The sequence below is a fragment of the Leptosomus discolor genome, chromosome 10, assembly GCF_034619465.1.
Source record: "Leptosomus discolor isolate bLepDis1 chromosome 10, bLepDis1.hap2, whole genome shotgun sequence".
Taxonomy (NCBI): Eukaryota; Metazoa; Chordata; class Aves; order Leptosomiformes; family Leptosomidae; genus Leptosomus; species Leptosomus discolor.
The window spans coordinates 10,087,683-10,103,055 of record NC_141400.1 but is presented as its reverse complement, the minus strand read 5'-3'; the positions used below and the strand labels follow the sequence as shown (position 1 = coordinate 10,103,055).

Genomic DNA, 15,373 nt, shown 5'->3' with positions numbered 1-15,373 from the left:
CCAACATAGCCCAAAGGCCATCATCTCCCCATTTCTGAGCAAGCTTGATTTTCAGAAGAGTGAAGCTCCTCATGAACACGGGATTTCTGAGCAAGCAGGTCACTCACCAGTAAGGGGTCCCAATGAAGGAGTCTCGCTTCTGCAAGGTTTTCATGTTTTTGGCAGACACCCCAAAGTCAGCTGCAAAGAGCAGTAAAATTAGATGCCATAGGAAGACTGAAAGACCCTTCTGAATTAGCACACTTGGCTGAAATGCAGGTTTAAAAGCAAACACACATTTAAGGCAAGAACATGATACAATGTGCTGTTTCCTCTAAACTGAGCATCAGAAACTAAATTCGCTTTTGTACTATAAGACACGGGCATAACAAGCCACCCCTACTGTAACCCAAACCCTACACATCGAGCAAAGGAAACACTGGTAAAATTCTTATTGAAGATCTTTTCCACAAACAAACAAAAGCAGCTCTGTGGCAGATTAATTTCAGGGCTGCTACTTCATAGCAAAAAGTCTCATTTTACACCAGAAAAAACAAAGTGCTGTTGCATTCTTTCTCTTCCCTTCAGCCCCATGCACAGCAGCCACTGTGTGATGCCTTTCCCTGATTTTGTCCCTTCTGTAGAGAGCTACTGAAGCCAACCCAACCCAAATCAAATTGGTAAGACTTGCAGAAGGTACCGAGCTTGCTCCAAGTCAGTTTGCACTCCGAGATGGCCCTGATGACCACTGGAGGAATTGTTATCCATCTGCACCCTGGGCTCAGGTTGTCCCTGACTGTGGGTCACTCTTGGCCCAAGTCAGCAGAGTGTTTTCACACTGGAGCACAACCCATGGTCACAGGAACATTTCTATCTTCCCAGGCTGGCTGGTCTCCATTAGCACCCACAGACACATCCCAAGAACATCCCACAGCTGCTGGCACCCCTCGTCAGAGCCCAGGAGGAAATCTGGACTCTTCTGACCAGTCTCTACTGACACAGCTACCTTCTTATGCCCCAGCAGGTAGCTGGATGCCAATTTAACTTAAGCCCATAGTAAGCTGGCAAAACAACCCTTTGGCAAAACTCGCTCTGTCACCACCAGACCTGCTCTGGAGATAAGACGCATTCTTCCAGCTCCCAGCCCTGCACAGTATGCTCAAGCAGGCCAAAAAGCTTAAAAATCAAGTTCAAAGAGGGATTAAACAAATTCACAAAAGGGAAGTCCATCAATGGCCTGACCATGGCTGTGGCTTGGGGAGTCTTGGTGCCCGGCTCTGAGCTAAGTACAGCACAGAGCTTGGTGGTAGATTTGGCCTCCCATGAAACAACACAACGTTTTCCCCCACTTCTCCTGCCTGAGCTCAGCAGCCAGCCAACAAGCAGCTGATGGCCTACAGGCCAAACGCTACGATCAAGCTCGTGGCAGCATGTTGCCGTCATCAGTACAGCGTGAAAAGGTCCCAGGCAGCACCATCATCCATGGACACTCTCCCAACAAGCTCAGCCAAGCAAGCACCTGCCACGCTCCTGTGCCGGGCAGCTCACCAAGCTTGATGTTCCCATCCTGGGTGAGGAGCACATTGCCTGCCTTCAGGTCACGGTGGATGATCTTTTTACTGTGGAGGTAATGGAGGGCTTCCAACATCTGGCGGCAAATCACTTGAATCTGAGGTTCGGTCAGGCCTCGGTCCAGCTCTGCCGGGAGGGAGAAAACCATTAAACAAGACAGGGATTCGAGTGATGCTCCCCCTGTGCAGCAGGAAGGCATGTGCTACCCAGCAGACCATCTAAAAACCACTGTCCATGTGTCAAAGCAGCAGGAGACCAATGCAAATCAGCTTGTTAAGGTAATTAATTCCCTAAGACAGCACTCGCAGGGCAATGCGCGCCTGCCTGAAGCTGCTAGTTTATAGCTCCCTCCCAGGGATGCAGATGAGGGGAATAAGGAGGGGGAGGCAGGCACGCCTGCGACAAGCGTCTGAACGGCAAGTTCCCTGCCGATTTGGGAAACGTGTACCCGCAGCCAAGCTGAGTCTCACTCAGCGTGGGGATGACACTGCAGAGAGGAGAGCTGAACTTGGCTGCAGGTGGCAGCAGGGTCAAACTCAGCACAGCTCCATGTGCAGCCGTGCTCTCATCCACCGGGGAGCTACCCCCGCTGTGGAGATGCGGCATAGCCCCCACCCCACCCCCCCATGAGGGACGCACCACTTCCCAAAGCAACAGCCAACAAAATGCTCACCCACCTTACCCCTTCCCACTGCTCTAAGCTGGTTTTACAGGTAGCAACAGGCACCAGCCCACCAGTTCATACCCCCGTGTCTGTCCCTATTGCTGAAGATTGCAGGGATATGTGACCACTGCCGAGCTCTGCCCGGCCACCTTCACCATCCAGGACCGCTTTCCAAGGCAACAGCTCTGCAAACCATCAAACTTCCAGATGGTTAGCATCGTCCGACCTTCCCTCCCTCCCTCCACAAGTCTTTGTAGTGCAGATCCCTCCTCCAGCACAATGGAGCATGCACCAGACCAAGCCTTAGACTGCCCAAACTGCATGACCAGGATGGGGGCTGACAGACGGACCCCATCAACTGGGACAGATGCTCATTCAGAGCGAGAATCTTAATCATAGGCTGGGAGATGCTGGGTCAGCCACTTTGTTCCTCTTCTTCCTCACCAAGATCTCCCTTGCTCTGGGGGAAGTGGCTGATTATTTTCACTCTCCCTGGAGCATCTAGCAAGAGTGAGGTGCAGCAGGCCACAGGTTTTGTACAACAGATTTCAAAGGCAAATGCCAGTTGCTGGTGGGGATGAGGAGGCAGAACTGGCAGAATTTGGCAACTCTGAATTTACTAATGCTGGGAGCATTCCTGAGCTCCAACTTGCAGCTCCGCTTGCCCCTCTTTTGTGGAGTGATGGCACTACAGCCAGGCCATTTGTTCAAGGTTTTCTATGCTCCCATGTCCCAGGTCCTCCAGAGACCAACTGCCATGGACACAACCCCACATATGCTCAGGGGGATTGTCGTGTCCCAAGAGACAGGGCACCCGTGTTGAGATTTTCCAGGGGAAATGCATCATTTCCTCCAGCACTTCAGAAAGCACTACTTTTTCATACAGCGATTTGGATCTGCTTTAAGAAGTTTCCTAAAGGAGGTACAAGTTTTAGGGGCTGAATCAAAGATGACAAATTTGGGTCCATACTTTTTGTGGAAATAAAAGGGAAGCAAGGCCTTCGGAAACACCAGAGCTGAAAGGGAGTAACCCCTGGGGACACATGGCTCTGTCCCCGGGGCTCTAGGCAAGAGGACATCAGAGTGCCGTGTTTGCCGTGCAGAGGGGATGTCACCTCATGCCATGATCTGTACAGTCCTGGCACAGAGGGGCTGTGGTACCAGCCAGGGCTGTTTTGGGGAACACCCACACACTCCTGGTCCCAGTGGCTCTATGTGGAAGGGAGGAGTTAAAAATGGAAAGATTCCTAGAATTACTGCAAACTGCAGTTTATTCTGAGGCTCTGCTGCTTCACCAGATGACTGATACCATACAGAGAAGGCAGCAAGAAAATCCTGGGAGCTTCATCACGACAGGCACCCAGATTAAACATCTCAGCCCCGCTGCCCTTCCGGGGAAGCTGTGGGAACAGGATCCCAAGCACACGGTGCCTCTGTCAGATAAATATTTAAAGCCATCTTTCCCCTCCAGCCAGACTCTCCCTTCTCCCCTGCCTTGTGATCTGCTGATCCCAGCAGCATTTAAATCACAAAAGGACATCAAAGTAGCTCAAGAAATGCCCCAGAGCTGCCACACCTTCTGCTCCGGGTATGAAAATAGGCAAACTCATGGGAGAGAAACGGTAGCTGCAGAAACTGGGGCACTCACATCTGCCATCTGTCCAAAGTTTGCCCCTGAAAGCGTGCCAGAAGGCTAGAAATGCCTTGCAGGCATCGCCCCAAGCAAGGAAAAAGAGCTGGGCACCATGCACTGCACTCACCCAGCATGGTGGCATCCACCGCCCCGCCTGGGCAGAACTCAATCATGATCTGGGGAAATAAAGAGAGAGAAATTAAAGTCAGGTCTGTATCTCACTGAGCAAACCCCACCAGGTAGGGAAAAGGAGACAAAAAGCATTGGATTTTGCTTCCCTGCATGGCAAAAGCTGCCCCTTTGGATGCAGAGGCTTCCGTGTTCCCCAGGACACATCTCCCAGGCATCCCCAGCACAAACGATCACCCAAGCCCCAGCGCCAGATCCTACACGACGCCCACAGTGTTTGTCTCAGGGGGACTGTCCCCATCGCTGCGACACTCCCCCACAGTTGTGCCTGGCCCCGTCGCACCTGGACGCCCACCCTGAGCAGCCAGCTTCCACTTCAGCTCCAGCTTTCCTCTCTGCTTACATCCCTTCCCATCGCATTTTGGAGCGAGGGTTGCTCCAGAGAGCGGCCTTGCCAACAGCATGAGATAGCTGTCATAGCTGGGAGCTGACGTGGCTGGGAGAAATCAGGCAGGATTTTCTCTGGCAAATGAAAGATGGGGAGGGCCGTTGGGAGTTTAATTATTGTTTTTTTTCCCCTCTTTGCTCAGTAGTTCATTGCTCTCTTGATTTTGAGCAATTTCAAGGGAAACTATGTCAATAAAGAGGTCGAGTACATTCACCAGATTGATGCTGTTTCTCTCCCAGACTCCTACCAGTCCCCCACACCTGCCTGCCCAGCCCCTGCTGTTCCCCCACAGGGTGGGCAGCACCCACTGGGTGGGCCCTTCCCTAGAAGCTCAGGGGTGCAGGTCCTCTTCCCCCTCACCTCTGCACAAACCCTGCCTGAGCACTCCCCTTCAGGGCAGGCGAGGCTGTTCAGATAAACAGATTAAAATTTCAAGCAGCCGGGGGTTATGAGGGAGAAGAGATGCTTCACCTCCTGAACAAGCTCTTCTCCTTGTCAAGGCGACATGGGGCAACATACCGGAGAGGTAAAATGCCAGAGTTTATTTTGAGGACAACGACTGAACAAACCAAAGGCAGTGTTTACCAGTGCAGCTCTCTAAGCCCTTCAAGTGGGGGTCATGGTATTCAATGCAGCTCTAAGCACTGGACCAGGAGCTGAAGGGAGAAGGTTCAAGCTCCCTCTTTCCCATGGTCTAATCCTGCAGCTCCAGGCAAGCCACATCCCACCCTTTTCTCCTGCAGTTCCTACACGTGGACAAGGGAAACACTATTATAGACCTGGTCGGTGGTGGAAGATAAAACTGCTTTGTTTTAGAGAAGGGGGAGCAGGATCAGATGCTGGGATGCAGTAAGCCTTGAATTCCTCTGTGAGTGAGGAAGGTCCAGGTCCAAAAGGGGAGACAATTCTGAGAAGAGAAACCCAGGCAGGTTGGGCAGCATAACACAGGTGCCATTGGAAGAAGTAGAGAATAACCAGAGACCAGGGCTGGGGAAGCATATGAAGCAGACAGACGGAGAGAAGCAACTGGGAAGACATTCAAACCCTTCACAACCCAGGAGAACAAATCTGCACTGACTTGGAGCTGAGCAGGAGCCTGGCAGGGAGGAAGCCAGTGGGCCAGCAGAGCCCCTGCACAAATGGGCCGTGCCAACACATCTTTTCTTGATTGACATTATATCTTGAACCAGAGCATCAGCAGCTTCACCAGCAAATGGAAAGGCAAGAATTACCTCCTGCCATGGTCTCCTCAGGCACAGAGATCCCCACTGGACCCCTGTGCTCCATTACCAGCCCAACGCAGCTCTAGGAGGCTCATTTCAACCAATTATTTTTATAGTGTTCCTCATCATGTTCGTCAAAGCAGACTAACACCACCAGTGGACACCAGCCCTTCCCAGGCTCCTCAGAACCCAAAGTGCCAGAAGCAAACCCCAAACAAGCCCCACGTCAATGCTAGCCTGCCAACCAGGAGGGAAAGGGCTTTCCCTCGCTCTGGAACACTGAGGGAACACGTGGGGCTTTGCTGGCACAGCCAGCCTGTGACTGTACCTCTGCACAGTAATACCACAATCCCACCCGTGGGACCTGCCCTCTGCTGATCATCCGAGCTGCTACTAGCCCAGACCAGCCAAGAGTGAGTGACTGCTTACTGCATCACCCAAGCCCATGGCACAGGGTTTGCAGTGGCTGCAGAAAGTGCAGACCTGACCTCACGTAAGTCTGAGTATCACAGCTTTGCGCTGCTCTGGATGGCAGAAAACCTGCCCCTACAAATGATCTTGTCTCATCACTGAATCACAGTCCAAGGTTTCGTTCATCTCACATGAGCAATCCTTTCCTGCTCCTGCCGATCCATGTGCCTCAGGAACTCACCTACCCAAAGAGGGTGGTCCCTGGGCTCAAGCACAAGCTTCCCTTACACTCAGTGAGTAGAGAAGGCTTGATCAGAAGCTTGTCTGTGCTACCAGGCTCAGCTCTTGAATTTAAACAGTCACAAAACTTCCAACAACCCAGCCTGAATCAGCTGTTAATGCGGCCTTTGCCATTCAGGTTACTCTGGTGCCTTCATTGCTAATGCTCAGCAAGCAACTTTACAGATTCTGCCTCTTTGTGTGTTCCAACTAAATGAAGTCCCCTGGCATCTCACACAGCTCCTCTTACACAGCCTCCAGACAGAAATGTCATTTTAATTTTGAGGGGTAAGACATACAGAGGACAGCCCACTGGGTGACAGTCACCGCCGTCCTGGTCAGCAGAGCCCCTGGGAGCCCAGCGTGGTGTCCCCCTGGCAGATGCTGTGCTGAGGTTTCCTACCAGGGGCACAGCTGGCACAGCTGAAACATGCTCTGGTCAGACACACTGAGTATCTAAATGGGGAAGGGCCAAGCAAACACACCCTACTCTGGATCTGTGTGGGATATGTTTCATCTCACAAAGTTTCATTCAGGTTCACAGTCTAGCAACGAGAAAATTAGGGAAATCAGTCCATCTGAACCAGCATGACTGTGTATGTTTATGCAGGCACAGCAGGCTACAAGCCAGGCACTGGGAATACGAGAAATATGGAAAACTTAAAAATATGCATTTTCAACAAGGGCAAAGATGCCAAAGAATAATTATGTGTGTGGCCAGATTGTCTGAACATCCAAAAACCTAACGGGCTCGTTTCAGCCCAGAAAACCTGATTTAAACAAATGCAACTGGCAGTCCCATAGCCCACACACCACACACGCTTTCTTCCAGTAGCAGGGCCAGCCTAAAAAAAAAAAACAAACCCAACTTTTCCCATTGAAGCAGGTAGGAAGGCAGGCCCGGTGGCAGCAGCACACGGCCACCTCTGCGTGCAAGCTGGGGGATGCAGGAAGCGCGCAGAGAGCGGAGGCTGTGCAGGCCCCCTCCCCGGACCCACAGCAGGGAGCGGGATGCCCGGGTGGCCAGTGACACCCTGGGGCAGGCAGCCTGCCACTCCGGCCACGACGAAGAATGAGCTGGAGGATCCTAGAAGAGAGCTGTTGACAAGAGCCTGTGCATCTGTGCAGCCAGGAGGCTGGTGATTTACCCAAGGGCTGCAAAGATTTTAACTCTCTGCTTGGGACTGTTTCCACGTGCTTTGAATACATGGGCTGACCACCCCTTTACTGAGGTGTCCCCAAGCCACAGCTGGAGCAGCAACCTCTCTAGTGACAATGCCAGTCTCAGTGCTGCACTTCGCCTCTCAACGCCACACTGGGCTGCTGCCTGTGCTGTGCTCGGCTGCCCCCAGTCCCCCTGCGACCTGCAAGACCTGGGACCCAGCACAGGGCTTGCTGCAGAGCCACGGCAGAACTGCAAAACAGAGGTATCGCACACCCTGTCCCAAAAAAGCTCCTGCAGTCTTGTGAACTAGATACACAAGACCTGTGGGGGTCTCTGCCCCAATGCTGACATCCTGAAAGTGGCTCCTTCACACTAATTAGGGCTGGGGAAAGCACCCACACCTCCTCCTCTTTGGGGTCTGAGCACCCGCTGTGGGGTCTGCATCGAGCAGCGTGGAACAGGGCTGGAGCAAACATCCTGTTTATAATGATTTCCTCCACATAAGAAATCCAGGGACTTCCTCACCGAAGGCTGCTCAGCCCCTGGGCTGCGCTGGGCTGCTGGGGGGAACACGCAGCAGCCACAGGAGCTCTCCTTCCTGCTGCTGCCTCAAAGCTGTTATAAATCCCAGTGATTATGCACTATTGGCATTTTCGTTTTCAGTCCACAGGCAACTGCAACTACACCTCACTGGCACAATGCAAAATTCGCCATTAGCTCCCATCCCCAAGCTATCTGAGCAACATGACCAGCACAGCCAGAGCCCCGTGGTCTCAGCTCCAACACCACGGCCAAGAAACCCAGCCACCACACTGGGCTCATTTGCAGCTCGACAGGGACGCACAAGCTGCACACACAGGAACAGATTTGGGCAGCTGGTTTATAGACAGAGAAAAGAACCCACCCTCGTTACCTCTCAAAACCTTTGTATCACAGTTTGAACACAGCTATTAAAAAAAAAAAAGGGCCCTTTTCTTCTATTACTTTAGTGAAACAGCATGAATGAAGAGGTCTGCATGCAGAAGCCATATAATCTTTCCAGCAGGAAAACAGCACACATTATGAAAAAGCATTATATGACTTTGCAGCTCAAGACAGCAGATCCGACACTGTGCCAGAAGAATCCCTCTAGCACCTCACACCAGCTAAGGGCTGGAGGTACTCCCACCCAGGGAACAAACCTAGGATGGATTAGAGCCCAGTGCAGTTCCCGGCTCTGACAAACCAGGAGCAGCATCTCCTGCCCAGGTACCAAAGTCCTCCCGGGTAGGACCAAGAGCCTGCTCATTCCTCCCACCCTGGGCAGGACTGGTCCTGCCCCTTGGGTGTGTTTAAACTCCTAGAATTTTCTACTACATTTAAAAAAAAAAAAAAAAAAAAAAAAAGGACAAAAAAAGCGCTTATCTTTAAAGATATTTTTACCAAACACTGCACAGTCGCCAAGGGTGGAACAGCTGATGTCCCTGAACTGAGGTTTCAATTGAAGCCCAATTGGGAGGAGAGGACACACCCTCAGCCCTGCACTTACTCATCCCACTGGCATGTCAGAGGGCAGAGGCCCGTGAACTGTTCCCTCTGCAGCAGCACTGGAGAAATGCCTCTTCCAGTCAGAAAGTGGTGGTGGGGGGAAGCCATCAGCTGGGAAAGTTGGGGGCCGCTCATCTCCACGGTGGTGGCCCTGGGCAGCCAGGCATTTCCCAGGAGTGCAGCAGGCTGTGCAGGAGGCCACCAGGTCCCCTTAGGATGGAGGAGCCCCTGGCTTGCAGCCCAGCCGCTCCCACGTCACTGGAGGTGGCGGGCGCCTGCAGGCTTTTCCTGTGACTTTGCTGCTTTTGCAGTTGCACGTTGAATAGTCCCATCGCTTTGGAGTCCTAGCGGTGCTCCAGAGCACCCAGGCCATTACTCCATGGGTGCACACAGCGCTAAGCGCCATAACCACGCAGCCACCTCCCTTCCCACCAAGCCCTCAGCATCAGCGCCAGTGGGCACGGCAGGTTGCCTGTGTCCCCAGAATCCATCTGCTCCCAGATCCACCCTGCCTGGCCCAGAAACTGCTTCAAAACTGAAATACTTCAGCAATTTCCTCTCCTAATCTGCAGCAGAGGGTTTCATTTTGTTTGTTTAAGCAGCTGCCCGCCACCGGGAAAAGGTAACCCGCAGCATCCTGCTGCCACGGCAGCCTCTGTCACCCACACGCAGCCTTGTGACTCTGCCACCTTCGTGGGGCCACTTAGAGGTGACATCATCACCCACAGCAGAAACCACCCTCCAGCACAGCCGTCAGCTCTCCTGCCTTGTATTGGCACAGAGGGACTGGGGAGATAAGAAAAGTAAATGTGGTAAAGTAAACTGTGCTGCATTTATAGACCGAGCTGGTGAAGGGAAATGCTCTCCAGGTTGCCTCCTTGCCAGCCATCGCACCCATTCCACCTCCTTCTCTCCAGGATGCCAAGTTGGCACCAAGCTCCTGGGGGGATGCTGCCATGAGCAGCAGTCACTTCCATCTTGGTGCTCTCCAAGTTCAAGCAGGGCATGGAGAAGGAGCAGGGTGTGCCACAGCTGGTCTCGGCCACGCTCACCATCAGAGGTTTTGGGTCCTTCTCCATGCAGAGCTGCCATTGCAGGGAGACCACAGGAGGAGGAGGGTGACAGGTCCCTGGGCTGTCCCCCATGTGCAGACCTGGGAAGGAGAGGCAGGAGCAAGGAACTGGGGGGCCAGATGTGCCTGTGTGGGTACCGCAGTGGGGAGAGCAGGGCTTTCCTGGCATCGCCCACCCGCTTACAGCAAAAGAGGAAGAAACAGCAAACAGCAACTGCTCCTGTGATTCAGAGGCAGCGTGGTGGGGTGGGGGGCAGAAATCCTTCACATTCAGCAAAAAAATGCAACAAAGGGAAAGAGAAAAGAGAAACAGCCAGAGTGAGTTGGGGGCCCTGGCTGCCTCCTGGCTCCGCTGGTGCTGCAGAAAGAGATGAGCCACTCGATGTGAAGGGTGGGTGAGCAGGATGGTGCAGAACAGCTAACAGGGACTCCCACCTACAAAACCCCGATACCCCCAGGTGCTATGTCTGCACTCCCCACACTGCCTGCTGCTGCAGTCACCCTGCTGCGTCAGCCATGCTGTGAGCTGAAGTCCACCCTTCCTCCCAGCACATCCAGGCGACGGACACCACTCCTGAAGCCACCTCACGCAGAAGCCACCAGCTTGCTCAGCCCCACGACAAGCCCCAGTGCAGCGGAGCAAGAGGACCCTGCTCGTGCTAGGGTGCAGGAGGAAAGGGGGAAACACACACCCTTACAGTGAATTTTACAAAGCTGCTTTTTAGGCTGCAGCAAGAGACCAGGCCCTGCTTTTCTGTAAGGGGATTGCCCAAAGGAGGAAGTCTGGATCCTCCTCCCACCGCAGTGAAACTGGTGGCTGGGAGGCGAGAAGGCAGCGAGGCGGCATCACCTCGGGTCAAAACCGCAAGGCATGTACCACTGCCTGAATTTCAACAGACAGCTGCATTGAGTGACAGCCGCTGCCTTTGTGGCCGCAGAGCCCTTCCCCAATCCCTGCCAGCCCCCGCTGCTGCCCCCCCAGCGGGGCACGGGCAGTTCAGTCGCTCCCACAGAGCCCCCAGCCCCATGGGGCAGACCACAGCCACCGAGGATGAAGGCTTTGGCCATGAAACCCAGCGCCGCCCTTCCGCCATCAGAAAGGGAGTTACAGCCTGCGGTGCCTTCCTCCTCCTCCTCTAGCTCTGCAGAGCAAACACACATGTGGGTGTCCCGAGGTGCTGGCAGTGCAGGAGACCTCACACCTCGCTGTAGCACGGGAGGAGCCCACCTTGGGAACAGCACCCCTGTGCGAGCTACCCCAGCCCACCCAAAACATTTCCTGGCTTTGGTGGGGGACAGAGTCTCCCTTCAGCACACCGAGCCCAGAGCAGGACCAGGGTTCCTGGAGGCCCCTCACACAGCCCACACCAGCACCGTGGCACCCATAGCACAGGATGACTCCTCTGGCATTGCAGGCAGCGGGAGGAAGGTAGGAGGGGCAGGAGGAAACGGTCTAGACCTCCCCATGTGTGACAGGGTATGGAGGAGTCATGGCAAGTCTCTCCTCCCGGCATTTGGATCATGCACCACTGGCGAGACAGGCTCCTTCCCAAGCCCTGCAGGAGCGGTGGGAAGCTGAGAGCCCAGACAGTCTCTAGGGCTTTTGGTCTCGACTCAGAGGCAGAGGAGACAGAGCAAGACCAGGAAAGCATCTTCCTACAGCCTTCAGTCCTGATTCTGGAAAAGCAGAAAGTTTCCTGCCCCGTTACCTGCAATGGTTGTTCACTAGCTACTGAACACCAGCTTTCCCATCCAGTTCTTCAGCATCAAAGTCACCCAGCTGCTTGCTGGTGGCCATCCCATGCTACTGCTGAGCACCATAACACACATGCCATGGAAAATAAAAGGCAGAGGCAACAGCTAGCTCTGTTCTCAAACTCTGCATGTTACTGTAGCACTGAGAAGACTCAGACAAGGTCAGGAGCATCCAGAGCAGGGGCCAAGATCTGCAGAAAACCCGTGGAGGGGACATCCCTGGTCCAGCAACACTAGCTGCGGCAAATACGAAGTGTAGCACAAAGAATGTAGATGGCCATTTGCCCAAAAGCCGACCAGATAAATGATGGATCCAGACCTCAAGCTCCATCCAGAGACCACTCTGTGCCAGAGGCACACAGGCAAAGCACAGACCTGCATGCAGAGTGGCCACCTGCGATGTAGATGGCAACCTCCACGTGTACCTCAAGATGCCAGCACCACCTCCGTAGCCCAGCTATGGCCTGGACACATGGGGAGGCCAGGCACTCTCCCCATGAACAGCTTGTATCCAGCCCCACCTACCTGTCAGGGCCTCCACTTGCACCCGATGCCTCCAAACACCTGAGCACGGGGTGAAGAGCCACCCCATTTGGCTCTATCCCATCCCTCCAAGCCCATCACGTCCGCCAGGCTGATGGGCTGAGCCCATCCTCATGGCTCTGACAACAACTCTGAACAGATTTCTACCTCCCAGGACTGAGAAAGGGGCTTCAGCTTCTGAGCAACACAAACCCCAGAGGACAGAGCTGTTCTTTGCTGGTGGAAAGAACACAGCGATATATTTAGGCACAGAAACCGCATTTAGTCATGGTCAAGGGGCATGTCCTTTACTCCATCTGTTTGACATTTGAACCCAAGTTCTGGTGGCTAACAGCAAAGCTATGCTGTCCTGCTGGATTTAAGAGGCAAGTCGAGCAATGCTGGATCAGCCCTCCCAGGAGGGGGTCCCCTCTTTACCCCATAGAACAAGGGCATGCAGGGCTACAGGGGCCGGTTTTGGGGAGCAACACCTTGTTTTTTAAATACCATTTCATCAAATCTAGCCTCTCCTTTAAAAACAAGGGCTGTGCTGACCAGTGAAGTTTTGTTTCCAAACATGTCGATTCTCCCCGTTATCTCAGCCAGCCTCTGCTGCTCCGACTGAAGTCCAAGGATTAAGTTTACATTACGGAGCGGAGGGAGGTGGATCTCATTCCTACACCCACTTAACTTAGCACTTTCCCCGCCACCCTCCTGCCCAATGCTTTTCACCCAACACATGCCAAAGGGTTGGAAGAAAACAGGGAACAGATTACGCCAGCGTTGCTCATAAGCCAGATGGGCCAATTCAAATGAAGCCTGAGCTGCTCCAGCTATTCGCTGGGGGCTGAAGGCAGTGCAAGACGCTCCAGCAGCCTGCTACACACCAAGGACACATGCCATCCATCCCAACCTCATTTCTAGAGCCCCACCAGGCCAGCGCGCTGTCCACACAAGAGGGCAAAACACCCAAGAACCACCGGCACCTGCAAAAGCCGCCAGCTCTGCACTCCCCTCCGGCTGCAGCTGGCCCTCAGCACACACTGCAAAGGCCATAAAACAATACAGAAGCCACCAGAAGCCTCTTTGCTGCCACAGCAGAGCACAAATGTCAACAGCTTGTCTGACATGGCAAGTATGCTGTAGGTGGAAGCGAAATAATTAGCTCTCTGTAAGAGAGTGCTCCAAGCTTGCCAATTTTCCCTTACAGACAAGGACACTATTCAGAGACTTTAAATATAATAAACCTTTTCTCCCCACTTTTTCTGAAGAAAATAACCTACAGAGAAAAATATTTGAAATAAATAAATAAATAAAAAAGGTCTGTCCCCGTAACGAGCAGGGGAAAGCAGATGCAGAGCAGCAAGTGAGGAAATCCAAGGCTTACGGAACTTCAGAACAGGAAAGCTTTATCAAAGACAAAGTCAGATAATACTGCATACTCCTCCTGAAACACAGATCTCCCTGCTGATCACAGGGAGGCTGGGGATGATTTCTTCACATCTAAATCATTCTAAGATGACAAAACATTTCCTCGAACTACCCCTTCACAGGTTGGCAGAAATATTCCCATTCCTACTGAAATTTTGGCAGAACAAATCAAAACTCCTTTTAGTTTAACCAAATGGTTTTGACATTGCAAAAAGCACCTTTCCCCTTGCTAGAATCACACAGGGCATTTAGTTTCTTTTGACAAGGGCTGATATCCAACCCCTTTGAATTCAACATCCCGACTTGATAACCAGCATCCCAGAGGGATGAGAATCCAAGAACTCCCGTGGCCAGCGAATGCAAACAGCTACGAGATGCAGAGCAGAGGGAGTCAACACGGCCACAACCAGGCTGTGGTACCTAGGATGCTGAGCGCTGTGGGAAGGGTTAATTGCAACATGCATAGGCTGGTTCATGAGCTCTCCCTTCAGGGACCAGACCATGACCAGCTCCAAGTGCTCAGGGCTCCCAGTGTCACGCTCTGTGGAGCAGGGATGGCAAGAGGAAGGCCAATGCTCTTGTTTGCTATAGAAACCAGAAAAACACCCAGGCAATGGCTCTCTGCCCAGGCACAGGGCAAAGCCTTTGCTGCTTGGAGGGCTGTGACTGGGATCCCCCTTCTCTTTCAAAGTTAATCACCATTTAGAGGCCACTCAGTTCACCAAGAGCATTTGTTACTGGATGTGCAGCAAAGTGCAGAAAATCCTTTCAAACATAAACAGTTAAAAGGAACAAGCTGCTTCTTCAGTGGGAAGATTCACCAACGTCAAGTGCCCCAAGTTTGTGCCAGCATCTAAAATAGATGATGCATTTCAGAAGGGCAGAGCTCACTGTGAGAGCTCAAGTTTGACCCAGGACAAGTTTCCTGGTGTCTTTTATTAACAACCAGCAGTTCCAACACAGACTCAAAGCCTCACCTGGCCAGAAAGACGACTTGTTGAAGGGGTAACAAAAGACTTTACATGATTTCCACTCCTGCCTGGCTCCTCCCTAGGAACAATTATTTGTTCTGATCATCTCCAAGGTGCCTGGATCCATCACACAAGACTAGAGTATTGCTATTTAACTGTTCCAGTGAGGGCTTTGAAGTCAATGGAAACCACCGCAAGCCATAAGGTCTGCAAAAGGCTGTCTCTCCCTCTCAAATGACAACTTTCAGGCTATATCTGAAACAAAGTAAAGAAGTCTAAACCCACAATCTATCGCTTATTCCAGGGCACAGGCTGAAGATGCGTTTCAAGGCACTGTCTCCTATACACAGGTGGTTCATAAGTATTTATTTATATGCAAACATTATTCCTTAGCATTTCCCTTGGTAAGCCAGCCAAGTGTGAACGTGGCTCATTGCAATTCATTTCTAAACAAAGTTCTAAAATGCTTTGAAAACTGATTTGCCTATAGGTTTCTTGTTTGCTGCTTTCTTTTCATAAAACTATGGCCTTATGGTTATAAACCTCGACAGATTCAGCACATAAGACTTATTCCCAAGTACCATTTACCTGC

General features: G+C 52.4%; 1 protein-coding gene across 1 annotated transcript in view; it reads right to left on the bottom strand.

The window, feature by feature from the left end:
• The window catches only part of STK10 (serine/threonine kinase 10), a 49,628-nt gene that overhangs the window by 14,362 nt on the left and 19,893 nt on the right, over nt 1-15,373 (bottom strand). Inside the window, exons 3-5 of the mRNA XM_086470923.1 lie at nt 3,976-4,024; nt 1,528-1,677; nt 108-180 (exon numbers count right to left, since the gene is read on the bottom strand). Coding sequence (XP_086327049.1) covers nt 108-180; nt 1,528-1,677; nt 3,976-4,024 — 272 coding nt within the window. The remainder of the gene's footprint in view (nt 1-107; nt 181-1,527; nt 1,678-3,975; nt 4,025-15,373) is intronic.